Genomic DNA, 22,860 nt, shown 5'->3' with positions numbered 1-22,860 from the left:
AAAGACAAAGAGAAGACCCGAAAAGCAAACAGTGACAAAGGATATATCATCTACTGTTCTGAATGTTAATTTGCTGGCATTAATGCAAAGGAAAGAAAAGTAAAATCACTGCAAATTTCTCATCAGAAAAATAGAAGCCAAGGCAATAATGGACTAATTAAAAGTAGATAACTATCAACCCAGAATTGCACACCCAGCAAAACTATCTTTTAAGAAGAAAAACAGAAATATTTACAAACAAGTTATCACCAATATATCTGCTCTAAAGGAACTTCTAAAAGATACATTTGAAGAGGAGTGAAATGGGCCCAATGTAACTCTGAAGTGCAAGAAGGAAAGGCAAACAAATAAATCATAAACATATGGGTAAATCCAAATAAATATTGTCAACACAAAATAATAGCAGAAAATTAAAATATGAGACAATAATAATATGTAACTGGGAAGGGAAAGATGAGAATAAACTATTATCAATTCCTTATACTGTTTACAAAATTGAGAGATATATTCTTAACCATAGACATTGTTAAATTAAATATGAGTAGTCAAATTTCAAGAACAACCAATAAAAGAACAGAAATAAAGTTTTAAAATTCCAGAACAATAAAAAGAAAAAAAAGTGAAATGAGACAAAATTGAACAAAACTTCAGCTTTTAAGAAGCTCACAAAATCTCTTTAGGCTCTCACCCCCCCCCCCCCACACACACACACACAAATCTTCCTTTTGGTTATTTTCTCCCATAACAAAGGTTAATGGTGTGATTGGAAAGAGAGCAACATAAAGAAGACTTAACTGCTAGCAAAATAATTATCTGCCCTTTTTGGAGAGTCTGAAGTAATGCTTTTGTTTCTATCTGGTGCGTCATTTTCCCCGCAGACTGGCCAAGATGGCATCTTCTAAAACATCAACAACAACAAAACCAAGAACTTTTGCTCGTCAAAAAAGACAACTAGAAGAATCAAAAGGCGAACCATACAACTTTTGCAAAACTCGTATCTGATAAAGGACTTGTATCTAGGATATATAGAGAACTCGCAAAAGTCAACAATAAGAGAAAATAACAGTGAAAAAAATGAGTAAAAGATTCAAACAGATTCATCAACAAAGAATATACACAAGAAAGCAAATAAGCAAGGCCAGGGCAAGACTGAGGCAAGTGTGGCACCTGCACTGCCCTCTTACTTGTGCTTGTGCTAAGAATAAATGCCTCCTAATATTTCGGACTTAGTTGCCTCAATTGCCTCACTCTAACCCTGGCCCTGAGTACAAAGCTCACGAAAAGTACTCAATATCATTAGTCATTAGAGAAATGAAACTTCAGACCACAATGAGATTCTACTACACATCTATTAGAAGAATAGTTGAAAAGAATTTTTTTTAGCTCAACAATAGCCAGTGAGTATGACTCTAGTGGAGCTCTTATACCTTGATGGTGGAAATAAAAATTGATATAGCATTTGAGATAACTGTTTCTCAGTTTTCTTGTAAAATTAAACACGCATTTGTCATACGACCCAGCAATCTACATCCTTTACCCAACTGGAAATGAAAAACTGCATTCACTCAAAACCTGCACACAAAAGTTAATAAGGGCTTTATTTTTAATTGCCAAAGACAGGAAACAACACAAACATTTCTTAGCTGAGGAATGGATACACACAACATGATGCATTCACAAAATGGAATACCACGTATAAATAAAAAGGAATAAACTACTGATGTACACAACAAGGATGAATCTCTAATGAATTATGATAAATGACGAAGCCAGTTCTAAAGGCTACATACTGTATAGCTCAATTAAGTGAAAAAGCAAAGCTCTTGGTTCACAACCTCTAGAATTCCCCAGGGTAGAACAGAAATTGAGCCTGGTACACAAATGGCAAGGAGAACTGAAGAAAGAGGCAGACCACTCCAGACTGTAGGTGGCAGGTTTAATAAGCAAGGAAACTTACAAAGGAGGATTGTCTTAGGCAGCCTAAAGACAGTAAATCTCAACATCCACCCGCCAAAATCCTAAGAGTTTATGAGATCTTAACTGGGTTCAGTCCGGTATACAGTTCTGATGGCCTCAATAACACATCTCCCAGTTCAGGAACAATAGGCAGAAGGTACATTCCAAGATCAGGGAAGGGGGAAAGAGCCTCCGATTGCCTCCCTAGGTAGTGGGTAAAACGGAGGTCATGTCCTCTCAATGACCTCTCCTCCAAAAAAGCACACACCAGTATGTACAATGTTACAGATACAACTACATATTTGTATATGCGCAGAATACCTCTGGAAGCGAAAGGGAGGGCAGGTAGTTGGTGGGGAACATAGGTGGAAGACAGATTTTCACTGTTCGTTCTTTTTACTGTTTGAACTTTTAATCATTTTTATGTATTATTCTGTATTATGTATTCAAGTGTAAATGTTATAATCTTTAAAAAGTTGTTTAAAAAAGAAAAAACCACTCTACTATGATTGCACCCAAAAACATCCCCCTTTCACCTACAATGCATAATTTCGTTGATATATCTAGAATATTAGTGCAAATAGTAAAGCAGGGATCCAGTTTTGCCTTCTACCAAATAGCCTTGTTGAGTTTTTAAGTTTAAGAGGGCACAGCAAAGACCTCAAAGACCGTGGGTGGAGAGGAGTGAATGAGGAAAGCATGAAAGCGCTCTATTTACTAAAGATTGAAAATGGTCACCATGGATGGTTAAACAGTTTCTAATGCCAGACCTAGGTGACACACACGTCGTGCTTCTACGGTGGTAAGCACTCGGGGTGGGAGATGAGGCACACCTAGCTTGATGCTGCTGCTTCCGAATCCCAAACTAGAAATCCGGGGCCAGAAAAGGAACCAAAAAGGATGGGATGCTTTGCACAGTTTTGGTAAAGGTGAAACATTCCCGAGTGGCCAAACAGTCCCCAAAGCCCGAGCTGCATCAGCGCCCCGCACAGAGCCCTCGGAGTCCAGCGCCTTAGCCACCCGCTCAGGGTCGGTCTAGGGATACGGCCAGTCCAGGGCAGCCAGAACCTGTCCTCCTACCTGACTAAGAAACGCAGTTACTCGGGTGGAAGCGGTTTCCCTCCTAGAAAGTGGAGTCCACCCTCTGCAAATTCTCTGTTACCCGTCGTATCCTAGCAACGGCTCTGGCACCACCTCCTCCCACCAGGACCCGTCTCCCGCGAGAAAAGTCGGTGCTCCGGCTGGAAGAAAAAAAAGTGTGGGGGGGGGAGGGGGGGTGGCGGGTTGCAGAGAGGAGGGGCGGAGCCAGGGGGCGAGGGAGCGAGGGGTTTGTTACCTACTCCTTAGCTAGAAAGCTGTTCTGATGGCAACCGCTCTCTAAGAAGTCGTTTACACTTGTGAAATGGCACAGTTCTCCGAACTAAATACTGAGAGCAGTTTGCGCTTATGGATATAAAAATCAGGGTTAGAGAAAATGTAAATATGAAGTGAGAGTGAGGACATAGGTGGAGGAGAACACAGTTGTACAACAGCAGGTGCCTACTTGCTTTTGTTAAATTTGGAACTTGGCTCTTAGCTCCCTGGCAGCCAAAGAGAAAAGGGAGGTAGGAGCTATTAAATAATTCCCTTTTTAAGTCAGAAGCAAAGCTATTGTTGATCACTGAATTATAAAGGGTTTTTTTTTTTTCTATCACTATAAATTCTTTAAATTGAGAAGGCTTTTTAAAGAAGCACGTATTATTGGGGGAAAGGATCAATTATGTTCCTATTTTAAATGTAGTAACAAACTTCATGTGGCTTCATAATAACAGCTAATGTTTATTAAGTATTATCTGTTACTAAGCACTTTACCTATACTTCTAATGTAAATTTTACAACGATTTTATTAGGGAAGAACTGTGATCTGCTTCCTTTTACTAATGAGGAAACTAGGGCTCAGAGAGGTTTAGTGGGGGAGGCAGAAATAAACCCAAGCAGTCTGACTCCACAATCTCTGTTTTAAACCACTATTCTATGCTGCCTTGGACCTAACATCCTTTGATATTTAAAAAGGATGTAAGATTAAATAATAAAATTAAAATTTGTATTATGTATAGTACAGGTCCTTTCTTCCTTCATAATGTTCAATGTCTTCATTCCTTTATGCCATTCTGTTGAAACTGCATTCTCCTCTCCGTAATAAATTCCTAATGTCCAGTTATTTTTTTCAGTCTTTATCTCACTTTAAAATAGATATTTCTTACCAGAACAATATATGCATTATATTCTCAGATGAAATTGGCTTTACTAATGGTTTTAGATAAAAGAAAATGCATTCAAATCACTTCAGGAATCCACATAGTCATGAAGAGCAAAGGGCATTTTGATAACCCTTAGGGTGAGTCTCTCATGAGTAAACCAGGTGTCATTGGAGATAGGCAGACAAGTTCTTCCCAACGCTCCCCCACTCCCATCTCCAAAATCATAATGTATCCTAAATTTTACTAGTAATGAGAATTTAATTGGTCTTAAATACTCACCTTTCTGGGTCTCCTGTTTAAAATGTATCCTTCACTACCCGCCCTGTTAGGGACAGTGTAAAAAACTAGATTTAGGCATAGAGGCAGGAGATGGAGGGATGAAAACCTGGTGGTAGATAACTTAAGTACTTCACCATCTTAAATGTGACTTGATACCCACTATATGTTCATATTTTACTTATAATTTGCTGTGGAGGCGATCTTATACAACTCAATATTACAATATAAGCCTAACTGAATTTGTAGGCTTCCCAGGTAGTCTATACAGGTTGGAAAGCACACCAAAATCTCTCTCTCTCACACACACACACATATACATACATACACAAATATATAGTTTGGTTATACAAAATAAATGTAAATGCAAGCTGAAAACAACCAATCAGGAAATGACCCTCAATTCTGAAGGTGGGAAAGTAATTTAAAATACCGTTTTACTTTTTACAATAAACCTATGCATTTTTCTCAGGATTTATCACCCGAAATGACTTATTTTTATTTCTCATGAAATAGGAATCCACCTTTATTTATTTCAGCCTTTATTTATATGATAAACATTTCTTTTAAAGTACTTTTATTTTTACAAAGATGCCATCTAGTGGCTTTATGAGAGTAAGCATTTGAAAGTATTTCCCATTGCTACTTCAGGCTACAATGCATTTTGATGCAAATGAATAAACTAGAAAAAAAAATTAGAAGAATAATTTAGACCAAGGACCTGAAAATTATTCTTTGAAAATTATCTGTATGAGCTGAATTTGGATCATAATTCCTTTGTGAGCTTGTTAGGAGACTGAAAATACAGCTACATGGTCCCTTTTCTGAAACCTTAAGGGACAGATGTATTTTAAATTCAGGTTTTTTCAGATTTTTGAAAGGTAATATGGACATAGACTATATACTCTGTAACACCTTCAGTGGGTCTGGGGACGCACCCCTGAATAAAATACATTAACACTTCTGCAGCAAAATATATTCACAATCACATTAAAGTGGAATAAAGACCATAAACAGCCTCATCTCAATTCAGGTTAGGTTTTGCTTCTAGATGAGTTATTAAAAAACTTTCCATTTTCAAACATTTTTGGAGTTTAGAATTTATACATGGAATTGTGGACCTATTTTACCCTGAGAAAAGAATCAACCCTCCAGTCATAGAAAAAGGGAGTTAAATGAAATATTGTCATAAAATAGTAATGTCTATCTTTAGATATGCCTAAAATGTTCACCTGAAAAAGAAACCAACATATTTGAAGATTATGAGAAATCCCAAAAAAGAATCTCTGCAATGCTTTTCATTTACCATCATATAGAAAGAAACTAATGGAAGCACACGACAAAAAATTAGCAGCTAATATCAACTGAAGGACCACTTTGAAAACTCAATATGAGCAATGCATGGCAAGCTAAATTATGAGTTCTATAGTACATTCCAAAAAAATCTTTTTTAACTTTGGTTTTCTATTTCTTGTTTCTATATGTGATTTGCCATGTTCCCTTTCCCTTGTCTCTGTGTTTATGAAACCATGTGTTAAATGTCATCATTCTCAGCCCGGATCCATTGTGTGACTCTTTTGAGCACTGTCAACCCTCATTAGACATGTAATATGAATAAGAAACAAACTTTTGTTGTATTAAGACATTGGGATTTAGGGGTAGCCTATTCTAATTCACTATTTTTCTCATATTTTCCTTCACTAAGCAGAGTTTTGGCTTATTACCTCTAAATGAAACATTCAAATAAATTTCTTCAGTCCCCATGAATAATTCAATTCCTGTATCACATTCCCGCTTTGATTTTGCTGGGGAGGAAGAAATTCTCCTGCACCCTCCTAGAGTGTTCTGGCTGGTCTAAGAATTAAGTTGACATGAGACAGATTAACAAGAGAAAAATCACACAAATTTTAATAACATGTATACATGGGAGAGACCCAGGAAAACTGAGTAACTCACCAAAATGGCTAGAAACCCTCACATTAAATACCACCTTTAGCTAAAGACAAGAGGATGTTCTGGGTAGTGGTTTGGGACTTCAAAGGGAAGGAAGGCATTTCATATGGATGTAGAAAAGCAAATGCTTGGTAAAAAGTGTTTGCTGGGCCATGCAGAGACACCAGGACATGGGAATTTTAACAGACTTTGCTAAGTTCCTCCCTGTCTATAAATCTAGTTAATACCATAGTTATATATGGTTATATTAGGCTTCCTCCAAAGTTTCTTCCTGAGTCTTTCAGGTCTTGATTGTTCTCAGCTGAAAATAATCCACATGCCAGAGACATACTGGGGTGGTAAGTTTTGCTCCCCTACAATTTCTTGTGAATTCTATTTAAAATAAACCTCTTCATCCTCCTCTAAACCAAACTCCTATCTTCTCATTTACTTTTTTCTCATAAAGTGTTACTATAATTGTAGTATAGGCTGCAATCCCACCGAGTACTGCATTTCTAGGGAAATTCTGCCCTCAGATGCAAAATTCTACTCATGGTATGTTCAGTGATTTGCTGCTTTACCCTAGACCCCAGAACACGCTTGCACAGCTTTAATTTGCATTTGTTTATATAGCCACAGAGACTGGGAGGAAAAAGAAAAGGCTGATATTAACCAATATGTGGGAATTTTCTTCTATGGAGCACTGTTGATTTTCTCTCTTTGAAGAAAAAATGTGAGGGTAGCAAACTTCCTTCTGGTGATTAAGAGGCCTGATGTAGATAACTGCAGAAGTGGCAAGGGTTCAAGCTCTAAAGTCCTCTCTGCAGTTGGAGAACATGGTAGACAATGTCCCACAAGACCTGAAGATCTTGGCTTTTTGAGAAAAATGAAAGCAATCAATTTCATGGGAGAGTTCTTGGGTAGAGAGAACACAGACTCTCTGGAATACCATCTTGGCTGTCACAAAGAATTAGAAGAGCCGGCCCAGTAGAAAGGCCCATTTGAAAAGCCTGATGAAGCATCAGGTAAAGAGACTTAACTCGTGAAGGCAGCACAGCAAGTCTTCCCATCTTAGTAGGTCCCAAAGTCAGCTAGTTAAGAATCTGGTGACAGGAGGCATGTGGAGCTGGGGAAGCTGCCTGGACCCAAGTGACAGGCAGGCCAACAGGCTGGGTTGATCGGGAAGAAGATGCCCTGCACCCAACTTTGCAAATGTGGACCAGGCAGCCCTTGGGGACCCGTGCACTTAGAGGGAGCTGGCTTCAGGGCCCCTGGGGCCCATCCAGCTCAGACATGGAAGCCAACAGGTTGCTCACCCTTGTACCCACAAGAATAATGTAAGCTGCCTTTTTACAGTGAAAAAAATAAACAAGAATCCTGTGTTCTTCTCCATTTGACAGATTTGACAGAAGACTGCTTTCCTTCTTATCTCATACCCTAATCTTCATTGCTGTGCTTGAAAATAAATCTGATTTGCATTATAACAACAAAAAAGCTCAATTAGCTTCACTTCTCTAGCTATACTTTAGGGTTAGAAAAGGAAATAAAACAGAGATAAGCTCCCTTACTTCCATCCTCAATTCTGAGGGAAAGGGGGCCAGGAGGTGAAATAATAGGGAGTGAAGAAGCAAAATGACACCTGAGGCCTGGTGGCACGTGATGGCTGCCACTGCTGGCGTCATATCCTTTCTATTCAGATGGCATACAACTTCCCCAACTAACTTCTCCCGATCAGAAAGGATGGCGACCCTCAAGGCCGAGCCATATCCTGTGTGCCCAGGATAGTCATGGTTTATACCTGTTCCTATACTTCCTTTCACTCTCACAGTCATTACACATTGAATGAAAAATTATATGCTTATCCTAGATATAAACCATTTTCATCCCAAAGGAAAGACATTTGAATATTCTGTACTCAGTCCAGAGATAGGAAAAAGGGGGCATCACTTTGCTGCCACCTTCTTGTGTGAAAAAGCTCCAACTGATTAGTTTCTTTTTTTCTGAGGTGCCTGGAGCATGGTGATTAACTTGAATGAAACCTATGAGGAGCCCAGGGAGACTGAAATGGGCCATTCTGAAAATTACTCAAATTAGTCTAGAAGCCACTCAGCAACAATGAAGATCGTTAAATAGAAGAATCAGCTGCAAAAGATCAGGAAAGTTTAATCTGGAAGTTTATAAAAAGCACCTGGAAAATATTTGAAGCCATAAAAACAATCAGGAGTAAGATTATAGGGGCGGTTGGAATGGTAGTTAGGAAGTGTAGAAGAGTGGATCACACAGCGATGCCTTTAAAACACCTACCCCATAAACATCTACCTTTGATCCATAGGAGGATTTCTGCACAAAATGAAACCCAATTTATTACTTCTGCTCATATTTTTTTTATAGGTACTTCAACAGAAAAAGTCAAGAAAGCAGATCTACATTCTTTTGGTGCAGTCCAAACGGTGCAGGTAAGAGGGACAGCATCCCAAGCATATCCATAAAGAAAAATAATAATGTTTAGGAGCATGCGTTCTGGAGCTAGACTGTCTAGGTTCAAAATTTAGCTCCACATCTTACTATGTAACCGTGGGCATGTTATTGCACGGTGTCTTTGCCTGTTTCTCCAGGGTCCCCATGTTGCCTAATTGCAGGGGAGCACTACTCACAATTGAATTCTGGTTTCCTTATCTGGAAAAATGGAGATAATTTGCAGGATCTCACTCTTAAGAGTTGTACGGCAGATTTAATGAATAGCATTAGTTAAGTACTTACAAAATTGCCTGGCAAACATTAACAAACATTAGTCATTATTACTACAATGATTACTACAACTAGCATTTCTAATGTAAACATCATATAAGGTCCCCTTTTATTAACAGCCACAGGAGCACTGCTGATGAAATATATAAGATGCCCGAGGATCATGGGAGAAATGGAAGTATGTATCAAGTCATCTTTCTGTTTTCAAGTACCCAAAGGACCTGAAAAAATGGCCAGGAAAATAGCTTGAACGCAGCTCTGCAAAAATGCTTTAAAAGTATATATTTTGACCTCGATAAGATTATTTATTAAAGCAAATGGTTAGAACTGAAAAGGAAGTTATAAATCATAAATTCTACTTCTTTTACAGAGAAGGAAATAAATAGGTCATTTTGAGAAACTGTCCACTTGCCTTCACTTAGTCATGATAGTGAACTCCACTGAGTTCAGGATAGTGCTAGAACCTGGGAATGAGAGGCCCTGGACTTGACTTGCCCTCTAATACTTTTTCCACTTCCCACAAAGAAGCTTTCTCTTGCAGTCTGGATGCTAAAATTTAACTCAACCCACTTTAAATATTCATTTAGTATTCAATTTATAGCTAGATAAGAGGAGAAATATTGGAAAAAAAGAAAAATACATTTTTTTCTTCATTCTGAAAGGTTCTGTTTTGCCAGAAGAGATAGTAAAACACATATGTGCACACATACACACAAAAACAAAAGTACTTTTTTCTTATCTTTGAAGGTAAGAACTGCCAAATTTAATTAAATATTGAGAAATGAGAGGAGGCTAGGTAGAAAAAGTGAGGACACACGAAAAGTAATTTTATTTTTGTTTAACCTTAAACTTACCAAACTGCCTCTTCTTTGAATAGCATTTATCTTGATACCCAGCTGCACTCATATTGGAAATTAGTGAAAACTACTTAATGATTCCACTTGGAAGTTATAACCTTACAACTAAGATGTTTTGAATATAAGCCTATCTGTATATTGAATAAACTTCAGGAACTCTTAGCGTCTCTTCTTTTACAGAAATTCTATCTCTATTCTAATGTACTGATACTTTGGTTGATCAAGAAAACTAAAGGAAAAGGGCCAGAAAGCTAACTTCCTTAAAAATGAGACAAAAGGGAAAGTTTCTCCAACTACCACTATAAATAAAAATCTTTCAAATACCAAATCAATTTTCTCAAGTGTACAATCAATTCTAATTTGATGTTTTTTTCTTACTACTTCACTTTCAGTGACCTATAAATTTGTCTAAACTATAATAAAGTACCTTTTGTTTTTTTCACAATAAAAAAAAATGATGTGTTGAAGATACTACTAAAAATACTTCACCTTTTGAATATGGCTCTTGCACTGAAAATCTATAGGAATTTTTCCAATTAACTTTCAAATCTTCCCACAACCCCTGTTTTAAAAAATATCTCCAAAATAATTTGAATGAATGCGCTACAAATCAAAAACTGATTCACAAGTCCCTATTACCATAATCAATGATTCTAACAAATCTCCTAAATATGTTCTGTATCAGTTTTCTTGATTATAAGATGTCAATAACATCGAGATATTTTTAATATAACAGAATATTTAATTACATCAGTTTCCCATCAACACACAAGTCATTTAATGATGTTTATATTGGCCATTTCCATTGGTTGGCAGGAGGCTCTTCCACTAAAGGCTCCCATGGTTTCCATTGCACCATTTTTCTCGCCAGACTTAGCTCATTTTCAGCCTGTTAATAAGAAATTTTTAAAAGATCACTTGATTATACTGTTTAATAGATATTTATCATAGCTAATAACTGAAATATAAACTATTAGAGCTACTTCTTTCATACTAATACATAATAAGCTGTTCTACCATGACGTGTTGAACATCATTAATTAAATTACCTTAATTCTCACAGCTACACAATCATCATGAGTAAGAAAGGATGGCTTTTGATTTCTTCTATTTGATTAAAATTTCCTATTAGAATGTTCAAAAGTTTAGTTGGTGAGTTTTCGATCTTAATTGTCTGTTTCACCACTTAGACTACAGATTCTCTGAAGAAGTATATCTCTTAATGTATGTCAATGGCTTTCAAACTTTATTTTACCAAGGCCCACTGTTTAAAAAAAATTTTTTTTTTTACTAAGGGATCCACAATATACACATGTAACTAAAACAAAACTAAAAATATCATCACTTTTACTAGATGTCATACACTCTATTTTCTATTGAATGTAAAAAAAAAAAAAAATACTAGTCACAGTCCACCTAAACTAATGTCATGATCCATAATCACTTGAGACACACAATTTTTAAAAGGGTGATCTATGAAATGTAAGAGAATACAATAGGTGTATTTTTATTGATCAGTCAAATCAGTTTCCTTAATCAGATTATGTTACATTTAATTTTTCCTTTCAAACAGAATGTATAACATATTTAACAAATATATTTTAGTTGTCTTTTTATTTCATATTTTTTGCACAACAAAAAGACCTATGACAACTCTGACCAACTTCAAAGAAGAACACTGCTGAGCATTTGCCAGGACATAAGAGAAGGAATTCAAACACAGAATGAGTGCTTAGTTTCTATCAGAGGCTATAATTCTCCAGTTAAAGGCAATGCCTCATTTACGCCAGTGGTGCAGAACAGCCAATCTATGTTTATTAGCAGTAACGGTTTAAAATGTATACAATCAGTTAAAGAGTAGATGAACAGAAATCTGGGGTAGAGGTATTTCCTAATGCTGAAATGAGAAAACACTGGTTAAATATATCCATACGGATGACTCTTTCTCTGACTGCCCTTTGGCTTGTGTCTGTTTAACATTCATGCCTTCTCTGTGCCCCAAAGTCATCGCAGGCTGGGGAGGGTGCCTACCCCTGAACAAAACTGAAATCCTATTTCAGGCAGCTAGACTCAGGTGCATACGGCCCCTGTATCCACTCCCTCCCTCTTCTCTGGCTTCCAGCACACTACACTTTCCTCATTTTTCTCATATTGTCCCTCTAGAAATGGGCTGTCCAACATGGCAGCCACTACCTACATATGACTGAGTGAGCAATAGCTAGTTCAAATTCAGCTGTGTTAAGAGTATAAAATACACACCAGATTTTCAAGACAGTATAAAAAAAAATGTAAAATGCCAGTTTTTTACATTGATGATATGTGTCAATGGTAATATTTTAGATCTATTGGATTAAATAAAACATTATTAAAATTTAACCTTAACCCATGAAAATTTGAGAATTGCAGATAACGTAAAAATACTTAATATATCCTATGACTATAATTGCATGATCAATAAATATATCAGCTAAACTAAAGTCATAATCAAAGTGAAATAAGGTAGAAAAGAAAGAGGAACAGAAGGAAGCCAATAGTAATGAGTTTGCAGCAAGTTCCCATAACACTATACCTAGTTCCATATTCAACCTGGCAAATGAATAGGAAGGCCAAGAAATTGGGCCTCTGAATGACTGAAACAGTCTACATTCATAGAAAGCTGTCTGAATGCTCCATTCCTCTTTTAACAGAGCAATCCAACAATTCTTTTGAATTTATATATTGTGTATTGGTAATGTATTTTGATAAAAGGCAAGAAAATGAAAGAAAAACTGGTTACACTTTTTAAAAACATGAAAAATGTAAAAATTAAATGAAACAGAATTAAACATTTATCAGACCCTTATAAGGAGAAGAGACTGTAAACCTATAATATTGGGAAGAAGAGGGGATTGAAAGGAGACTGGGCAGGGGGAAGGTGATTTGAGCAAATAAAAAATTTAAAAACCTCAACATATGGGAGAAAATATTCAATTAAAGTCAAAAGGCAAAGAACAGACTAAAAAGAGAAAAAAAACCCAAAAAACAAAAAAAAAACCCACGAACACACCATATAGCAAAAATTTAAGATTAATATCTTTTATTTTAAAAAAGCTCAAAGAAATATATAAGAAAAACACTAGAAATAAATGACAGAGTAAAAACATTAACAATGTAATTTACAAAACATGAAATACAAAAACATTTTAAGAATTTAACCTTCAACAGTCAAAAATAAAAACAAAACTACATTTTATGACTCAAAAGATCTGTATTTTTCCATATTAAAAATATAGTAACCCTTTAAAATGTGAAAGTATTTGTCTCTAAAAATGTAAATTATTCAAATAGCAATAATACTGTGTTATTGATTTGAACGAAGGAAAGGCTAACAAGAACATGCTAATTAAATTCCAAACTTCCAACAAAAGCTTCATAAATTCAAATTATAATCAATGACAAATATTTAACTGATATACATATGTCAGAAGTATGTATTTTCTTACGTGATTAGCCTTCTCTTTGATGAACTAATATAAATTTAAAAGTTTAGTTTTTCTTTCTTTCTGGAATGTCAGTTTTGTACCTCTATACACTGTGCCTTTGAACATTTGAAATCAAATATTTGAATATTCAACTCTTTCTTTACCTGAAGAATCACCTCTTCTATTTGGCCACCCTGAAGCTGCTCTTCTAATTTTTTAACATCTGGTTCCTATAATTTAAGAAAAAGAAAGAAAAAAATACTTAAAGAAGCACAAAAAGTACTTAATATGACAAATGTAATTAATTTTTCTTTCATTGTACCCTTGCTAATTTTTACCAAATATTTGGTTAAAAGGCATTTCATCTCTCTACAATTTTATTGCTTTTCTGTCTTAATATTAAGTGATAAATATTTACTGATATGCTTATCAAGGGTAAGAATATGATGTTTAATTCAGTTTTTCTAAAATATAGATTTTAAAAGAATACTTTATTTTTTTAGTATTTCCTATATTTCCTGTTAAGTATTAACATTAAAAATAAATGTTACCCTATCACCCTGAACTCTACTCCTCGGCATATGCCAAACAGAAATGCATAATACATTAACCAAATGACATGCTCAAGAATGTTCACAGCAACATAAATTACAGCCCCAAACTAGAAACAATCCAAATGACCATATATAATAGAATAAATGAATAAATTATAGTATTTGAATATAATAGACTGCAGAGCAATGAGAATGAACAAACCACAACCATGTGCAACAACATAGATGATTCTCTCAAACATAATATTAAGCAAAAGAAACTAGACAAATACATATTGATGATTCAACTTATAAAAAGTTCAAAACCAGGTAAAATGAACCTGTGGTGTTGGAGGTCAGAATAGTAGTTATCTTCAGGAGGGTAGTAACCTTGAGAAGAACAAGGGAGGGTTTTGGCATCCTGGAAATGTCCTTTTTTTTGATTTAGTGTTGACACGCATGATTACTTTGTGAAAATACATCAAGTTTTATGCTTATGTCTGCACATTTCTTTATGCACATTATTCTTCAATAAAAGGTTTTTTAAAAGAAATCTTAACATAGTAACTAGAACATTTAATGACATACATTTATCTTCTAATAGACCAAGCTTTTTAAGAGCCAGAAACCATGTTCTATATAGACACATATATTTGTAAATAAGGGGTAAATAGGGTAGTTTCTTGGCCTATAAACAGTATGAAAAGAGGGAGAAAAAAAAGTTATTTTCTACAGGAATCAGCATCTGTCTCAGGGTATCGGCTGGCTGACCCAAGATATCTGTATGGCTTGCTCCTCCACTTGCATTGAAGTTTTCACTCAGACCTATCTTCTTCTTAATGAGACCACTCTGCGGTAGGCTAGAATAATGCCCCACAAAATGTACATGAATTAATATCTGGAATCTATGAATGTTACTTTATATGGGAAATATTTCGCAGATGTGATTAAGGATCTTGGAATGGGGAGATTATCCTAGATCATCTGAGTAAGCCCTAAATACAATTATAGGTGTCCTTATAAGATAGAGGCAGAGGGAAAAAAGTAATGTGACCACAAAGGCAAAGACTGGAGTGACGCAGCCACAAATGAAAGAATACCAAAAGCCATCACAGCTGGAAGAGGCAAGGAATGAACTCTATCCTAGAGCCTCCAAAGGGAGTGCAGGACTGCGGCCACCTTAATTTTGGTCCCTGATACTAATTTTAGACTTTTGGCTTCCAGAAATATAAGACAATAAATTGCTATTTTTTTAACTCACCAAGGTTGTTGTAATTTGTTCCAGCAGCCATAGGAAACTAACACATATTGTAACGTCACTCATCACCCTATAAAACATCATTCTTCCTTCTTTAATTTCCTTCACTGCACTTACTATGTTCTAACATACTATGGAACACATACTTCTTTATTCACTTACTTATTTTACTTATTTATTTCTTGGCCTCCCATCATTAATGTATAATCTCCAAGGCAAGGATTTTAGGCTTTGTTCACTGCCATGTAGGCACTAGCTTCCATGCCCAGAACCATATGTGGCATATGACAGACATGCATTAAGTGTTGAATAAACACCAAGTATTTATAGTTAGAAAAAAAAGCAGATGAACATGTTTGAGAAAGACTAACTCAAAATGACTGAGCTATGAAGCCAACAATCAATAACAAAATATGGAAGCAGGTCACTGTCATGAGACCCAGGAGGGAGAATGTAGAGAAGGCAAGGAATATTCAACATTATTTTCAACTCAGGAAAAGCCTGTGTTGGGAAAACAATTCAAAATTTGTCTTATTTGAGTCAATAATGTGACTTTTATTTACCAGTGGCACAATGCCAGCAAGCTTAAAAAGGTACCATGTACTGAATGCTCACTATATACTTGCAACTGTGTTAAGCACTATATATATATTACCCACTCAGTCCTAACAACAAGTGTTCAAGGCAGGTATTATTATACCCAAGTTATAGATGAGGGAATTGAGACAAAGAAAATGGGCAATATGCCAACTCACCAAATAAGTATTAGAGCTGAGATGAAAATTTTGTAAAGGCCACAACCAATGCTTTTCACCACTATGCTATTACTATCTTCCTAGTACAATCTGAAAAAAATATTTACTTTTATTCCCATTTTAGGCTTAGTAAACGGACACTTTATAATCATTACAATATTCACTGAAGATTCTATGGCTCTATGGAGGGGTTAAAAATCTGTGCTAATTTTATCAAGCAGGATTCAGCAATACAGCTATTACATAGTGCTTGGTGTTTTTAAAAATTATTTGTATATAGACTTTCGGATAAACAAACATTTCTAAGGACCTTATTAAATGTCAGGCATTAAGCTAGATTCTTGGGGTACAAAGATGAATGCAATTCACAAGGAGCTTATGGACTAGTAGAGAAGACATAAAAGGCTTCACAGAGGAAGTGATAGATCTTGAGGGCTGAGTAAGAACTGCCTGACTGACAAGGTTAGGGTATTCTAGGAAGAAGGAAGAGAAAATACAAAGAAACCAAAAATAAAATCCCATGTAATTCACATAACTGTCAGCAGTCTGATATTACTGAAGTATAGTGTATAAAACAGAAAATGATAAGATTGAGAAGCTAATTTAGAGCCAGATCTTGGGGGGGTTTCTATACCATGCTAAAGACTTAATCCTATAAGCCAGTGGTTCCCTAACCTGGCTATACATCAAAATCATGCAGATAAAGGTAGCTAGATGAGTTTCACACAACCAGCCTAGCATAACTTCTTAAACTCAGCCTTTGAGAAACACTAAACAGGAAACCACAGTAAGGTTTTAAGCAGGAAGACATCATGATCAGATTTACATATTTAAAAAAGCTCTATTGGCAGTATGGGGCATATAATGAAATATGATGGAACAGACCAATCAATTTATAAGGCAACTGAAACAGCCTAGGTCAGAGAAAAGAATTTTAGAACTAAGCGAAAACAATGACATTGAACTCTTCTTTGGGTGACATTGGCAAAAGTGAAAGAAAACATACAGATAAGTTTTCTTTTTCTTTTAATGTAGGAAAAAGCTAAATACCTTTTTAGGCTAACTGAAAAATGGTAATAAAATGGGAGGCTAAAAGAGAAACAGAGAAGAAATGATTAAAGGCGACCAAGGCTATGGAGAAGGTAAGCAGAGAAAGAATAAAAGACAGACTTGAAGAGACTGACCTCAAGAAAAGAAAGTTAGTTCTCACTCTGAGATGGGAAAAAATGCATAAGCCCATTTTCCTTAAAGAAAGATGAATTCAAAAGAAATGTTAATTCTACCTTTAGAGACTTGTAATCTGTGAATTACTTCTAGAACTGCCAAGATAAGAATAAAAGTTTCAAATCAAATTGTACTCTTTTGCCGTATACCTGCAGAAAATGTAAAAATTCTCTCTGAACTATAGAGTTTGGTGATCTCATAAGAAAAACTATATTAGGGCCACTTATTACATGTATGTAAATTACCTTTGGAGTTTATGAAAACTAGTGTGGATAATTACAAAAGTCCACAAAATAACTGCTAGTGCGGAAATTTAACAGTAGTGCAATATAGTCTGGTATAAAAGCAGCAGCAGTCTACTGCGTGCCTGTCCAGGGCCTTTGATTCAGAAGCTATAAAATGCTTGTATTAGTCTGTCTGGGCTGTCATAACAAAACACCATATATAGAATGGATGGTTCAAACAAGAAAAATTAATTTTCTCACAATTTTGAATACTGGAAGTCCAAGATCAAGGTACGACAGGGTCAGTTTTGGTGGGAGCTCTCTTTCTGGCTTGTAGACAGCGACGTTCTTGCTGTGTCCTTACATGGCAGAGAACACGAACTCTGGTGTCTCCTCTTACACGGACACTAATCCTATTGGATTAGGGTACCACACTTATGATCTCATTGATCTTAATTACTCCAGACTGGGGGCTAGGGCCTCAACATATGAACTTGGGAGGACACATGCATTCAGGCCATAGCAACGCTCCATGTAATTTTTGGTACTTAAGAGACTAACTTGGTCCTCTTCTTTTTGTAACAAAGCACTTTTTAAAATAGTTATTCCTGACAGTTAAACACAACATATTTTTTTTCAGTTTTGTTTTCATTCTTCTCTACTCTAAAACTAGAAAAATAAAATATTGATGTATCTATAGATAAGAATTAAAAGATCAACAAAGGACTGGATAGGTAAGAGAGGTGAAAGAAAGCTACAATGTTAACTTAAGGAAGGGACTTCATCTTATTCTTTCACTCCTGTATTTAGTAGTGCCTGTCATATAAAAAGTACTCAGTAAAGGGGAGTTTGATGAATGAAGGGGAGAAAGGATGGAAGAAATGCACAGAAGGAAGGAGAATGGAAATAAGAGAGGAAAGTGTGCAGAATATGCAAAAAATAATAAAATGAATTTTTTCTGTTGTTAACTGTTGCACTAGATACCATAAATCCAAGAAAACAAAACCAAGTTAGCTACTTACCGCTTTAACCATACTCAGCTTCTCATTTGTAATCTGTTCTGTATACTTTCTATATGCTGCATGTTTAGGGATTTGTCCAAGAACATCAAGAATCTTTGTATACAATATTTTTAACCTCTGAAAAGACAAAACGTACAAATTTCCAGTTTAAATGTCACCAAAGATTTAAAAAGTCTCACAGATATTAAAAAAAAAAAATTCACATCTGTTTTTTAAAAAAGCATTTAACTCTTCCTTGCTGCCTTTACAACTTAGGAAAACTGTGAATATAAAGATGGAAACTTTTCATATTTGTATGTACAACAAAAGTTGTACAGAAGTTAAAGGTATAGTAAAAATAAAACTGCATTGTAACTTATTGCTAACAATCTTTTTTGTAAATTAAATCACTTACTAAATCAGTATGTCTCAAACTGAGGTCCTAAGCACTGCAAATTCTGATTTTTTAAAAAAGTTTTATTTGAATTTCTATATAAATAAAAAAAATATAAGTAGCATATTATCAGTATGATCAAATTTAACTGAATGTAGTCATGATACTTCAGCACTTAGGCTTAGTGACTATGATTGAGTTGGTACCTTGTGAAAATTTCACCACAGGCTCAACAGAAAAAGGCAGCAAGAAAACTGAGTCACTGCACAGCACATATTAAAGCACACTGAACTTAAAGTTCAGTACAGCAGCCAGCAATAAAGTCATGGCAAAAAGTTTTTATAGCAGTTCCTAATTCATAACAGCCCATAAGTAAGATGCCACTGAAAAACCTGAACAAACTTTTTGGCCAACCCAATAATTAGGTATAAATATACATATGTGATGAGGATTTTTCCTTATTGTTTCTTTGTATTTAATTTGAAATTTGTTTTAGCTTAATTGTATAAAACCAGAAGTGCTAATACCTAATTTCACTCCTATATATTCACCATATATATGAAGAAACAAAAGCAACCTTGAGGGCCTCTAAGAATCATTTTTCTTAAAAAGTCTCTGCATATTTAGACACCATTTATATATCTGAATACGATGTTCCATAACAGAGGGTATTTTACTATACTAACATGGAGCTTGTTAGATAACATATAATCTGAATGGTGTGGGGGGGGATGTGGTTCAGCCTCACTTCTTAATTTTAGCAAAGGGCATGACAATAGAAAGGCCTGGTAAGACACCTGGGTTCTAAAATGGGGATGTTAATAATATCAGCTTCATAGGATGTTGTATAGCTTAGAACAGTACCTGGCACACATTAAGTTTCAATAAATGTTAGCATTATTATTCTATTGGGGAAAGAAGAGTCACAGCAGCAGATATCAGAGAAGGTTTCCTAGAAAAGGCAGCATCTGAGATAGACCTGGAGGGATGGTGGGACTTAGACACTTAAAGATGTTAAAAAAGACAATCTTACACACAGAATACATACAGAGGACTGAATGGCAGAAAGCACAGGGAACATAAAGTAATTAGTATACAGTTCTATTTCCCTTGAACTGTGTTGTCCAATAATAGTAGCCACTAACCAAATTTGGCCATTGAGCACTTGAAATGTGACTAATTTGAACTAAGATGTGCTGTTAAGTGTAACTACACACTGGATTTTGAACATTTAGTATGAAAAAAAGACTATAAAATATCATTAATTTTTTATATTGATTATATATTGAAATGGTAATATTTTGGATACATTAGATAAAATAAAATATTAACTTTTTCTTTATTAAAAAAGTGACTCAGAAAATTTTAAACTACAAATATGGTTTATATTTATGACTTGCATTATATTTTTATTGGACAACACACGGCTGGAATATAGGACACAGAGAAAATGCTTTGGAGATAAGGTTGAAAAAAAAGCAAATCAGATTGTATGTGGTTCTGCATGCCAAGTTAAAGCATTTGGACTTTATTCTGTGGGCGATTAAAAGATACAGGGAAATTGGGATTAGATGTGTGCTGCAGAAAAATTCACCAGGCAGTAGTAAGTTAAAAGAACAGGATAAAGGAGGTACAAAAAAGGCCAGTAACAAGGTTGTTGTAATTCTCTAAACATGAACAAGGGACTAAACTGTGGTAATAACAGTAGGAAAAAGAAAGAGAGCTCATAATGGAGATCTGCCAACAAAGGACCAACAAAATTCATCACTGGAATGAACATGAAGATACGAGTGTAAGAGAAGTATCAACTACGATGTCCAATTCCCAGGCTGGGGAGTAGAAAGACTTTGGTACCACCAAGAAAAATACTCTGCAGTGGACGAAACAGAGTTAGAAAGGGAAAACCATGAGTTCACATTTAGACAATGAGTCTGAGGCGTTATGAACTCATAATGAGTACAAGACATTAACTCAACAAACATTAGTTACTGAGCACATACCATGTGCTAGCATAGCTCTAGCAGTGAACAAAAGAATAAAAAATCCGTCTTGATGAAAACCTACATTCCAGTAGAGAGAGATAACAAACAAGATAAATCAGTAGAATACAGTCTGTTGAACAGTGATCTGGAGACTCACTGTAAGGATTTTTTTTAGAGTAAAATGGAAAACCACTGGTGAATTTTGAGAAAAGCAGTCACATGATTTGACTCACATTTTAGCAGGCTGACTTTGGGTGAAAAAAGATCAAACTGAGGCAGTGTAAAGCAGGGAGAGGCAGTTACGAATCAAATTCAATTATCCACAGCTGTGATGATGGTGGCTGAGAATAGGGTAGTAGCAGAGGAGGTGGTAAGAAGTAATCAAAATTTGGATATAATTTGAAGGTAGAACCCAGAGGATTTATTGAAGTACCAAATGTGGGGTGTGAGAGAAAGCAAAGAATGAAAGATGATTTCAAGGCTTTTGACCTGAGTGAATAGAAGAATGTAACTGCTGTTCACTGAGATGAGTAAACTGAAAAAAGAACAGGCTTTCGAGAGAAGATCAGGAACCCAATTTGGGGCATGTTAAGTTTAGGCTGCCTGCCTGACATCCAAGTGGAGATGTCCACTAAGTAATGAAATACAAAACACCTCCAAAGAGGGAGAGGTCAGTGTGCTTGATATGGAAACCCAAGAGTTATCAGTGTGTAGGTGGTGTTTAAAACCATCAGACTGGGTCCAGACACCAAGAGAGAGCAAATACAAAAAGAGAAAAGACCCAAGAACAAAGTCTTAGAACTCCAACACTGAGAAGCAGGGACAGGAGGGAGGAGCAGAAAAGAAGAAAGCAAAAAAAGGAGGGAAAAAGAACACTAGGAGATGGAGGTGTTTTGAAGCACAGTAAAGAAAGTGCTTGACGGACAGTGCCGAATGAGTCAAATGCTGCTTTTGGGTCAACGAAGATGAAAAACATGAGCTAACCATTGGATTTAGCAGCACGGTGACCTTGAAAAGAACAGTTCTGGCCAGGCCTGACTGGAGTGCCTTCAAAGTGGAATAAGGGAAATAGGAGGATGTTAAGTACAGACAACTTTTGAGTTACCTGTAAAGGTAAGGAGAGAAATGGTGTGATTATAGGAGGGAGGAGAAGAATCAAGGGAGGTTTTGGGGGTTGGTTTGTTTTTGATGGAAGACTGCCTGAATACTAAAGGGAGAAACTTACTAGAAGGGAAAACTGATGACAAAAAGGAGCAACTGCTAGAGCGCTATCTTTGGTAATCGAAAGTGTACAGAATCTAAGGCACCTAAGAAAAGGTGAGTCGGGGGAAAAGGCGGAAAATGGCGACACAGATCTGGGAAGACACTCAAAAAAGTACAAGTGAGCCACTACAATGCCACGGAAAAACTCAACAAGAAAATGGTTTGAGAAAGAGATCGTGGCAAAACAAACAAACAAACAATAACGTAACACCGGAAACACTAAGTACTAAATACCGCTGATGACTCAAGAGCTCACGCTGAGTTGTAATTTGGGGCTTGAAATATCAGTATCCCGTTAGCCATTCAAGAAACAAGGTCGCAGGGTTCTAGGCTTCCTTGGAAACTCAGGAATGAAGAAAAAAAGGTACATACCTCATGTGGAGTCTCACATACAGCCAATCCCACAAGGCCAGTGGTCTGTTCAAAAACAAAACACGATTCATGCTGTTAACTGCAATTCCGCGGGTCCCCACGCTAAGAAAAGCAAAACCACCACTCTCCTGGCTAAAACTGGCCTAAAACCTGCTACGGTCTCTCGCGGCCGCTGGTTCCGAGTTTCTTTCTGCCTCTCCGATCGGAGCCGCTAAACTGGCCACCCCTAAAGGCAGAGCAAAATGAGTCCCCCAAAAGCACCGCCAACCCCGCGCCAGTTCCGGCCACCACCCGCGGGCTGTCTCCAACCGCACTCTAAAAGCTGTCAGTGACCTCCATCAGCCTCACCTTCTTAAGCAAGCCCGCCATGACAGCGCCGAGCAG

General features: G+C 36.2%; 2 protein-coding genes across 2 annotated transcripts in view; both read right to left on the bottom strand.

Annotated features, from left to right (window-relative positions):
- The window catches only part of IQUB (IQ motif and ubiquitin domain containing), a 56,025-nt gene extending 52,867 nt beyond the window's left edge, over window positions 1-3,158 (bottom strand). The window contains exons 1-2 of the mRNA XM_057733176.1: window positions 3,037-3,158; window positions 1,791-1,894 (exon numbers count right to left, since the gene is read on the bottom strand). The gene's annotated coding sequence lies outside the window, so the exon portion shown is untranslated. The remainder of the gene's footprint in view (window positions 1-1,790; window positions 1,895-3,036) is intronic.
- A 7,572-nt stretch (window positions 3,159-10,730) lies between these two features.
- Window positions 10,731-22,860, bottom strand: NDUFA5 (NADH:ubiquinone oxidoreductase subunit A5). The gene is made up of 5 exons (XM_057733364.1): window positions 22,825-22,860; window positions 22,477-22,521; window positions 18,487-18,603; window positions 13,635-13,700; window positions 10,731-10,898 (listed from the first exon to the last, which is right to left on the bottom strand). Exons 1-5 carry the CDS (start codon window positions 22,843-22,845, stop codon window positions 10,797-10,799), a joined length of 351 nt encoding a protein of 116 aa, XP_057589347.1. The 5' UTR covers window positions 22,846-22,860; the 3' UTR covers window positions 10,731-10,796.

The sequence above is a fragment of the Hippopotamus amphibius genome, chromosome 4 (genome assembly GCF_030028045.1).
Source record: "Hippopotamus amphibius kiboko isolate mHipAmp2 chromosome 4, mHipAmp2.hap2, whole genome shotgun sequence".
In the NCBI taxonomy this organism is placed as follows: Eukaryota; Metazoa; Chordata; class Mammalia; order Artiodactyla; family Hippopotamidae; genus Hippopotamus; species Hippopotamus amphibius.
The sequence above is the reverse complement of the archived record's forward strand: the minus strand, read 5'-3'. Positions and strand labels throughout refer to the sequence as shown.

Bases quoted from the DNA above. Each gene is read 5' to 3' on its own strand.
- NDUFA5 (XM_057733364.1), bottom strand. From the start codon at position 22,845: ATGGCGGGCTTGCTTAAGAAG. The intron at 22,522-22,824 runs GTGAGGCTGATG...GTTTTTGAACAG, and splicing joins TGGCGGGCTTGCTTAAGAAG to ACCACTGGCCTTGTGGGATT. The intron at 18,604-22,476 runs GTATGTACCTTT...TTGTCTTTTCAG, and splicing joins TATGTGAGACTCCACATGAG to AGGTTAAAAATATTGTATAC.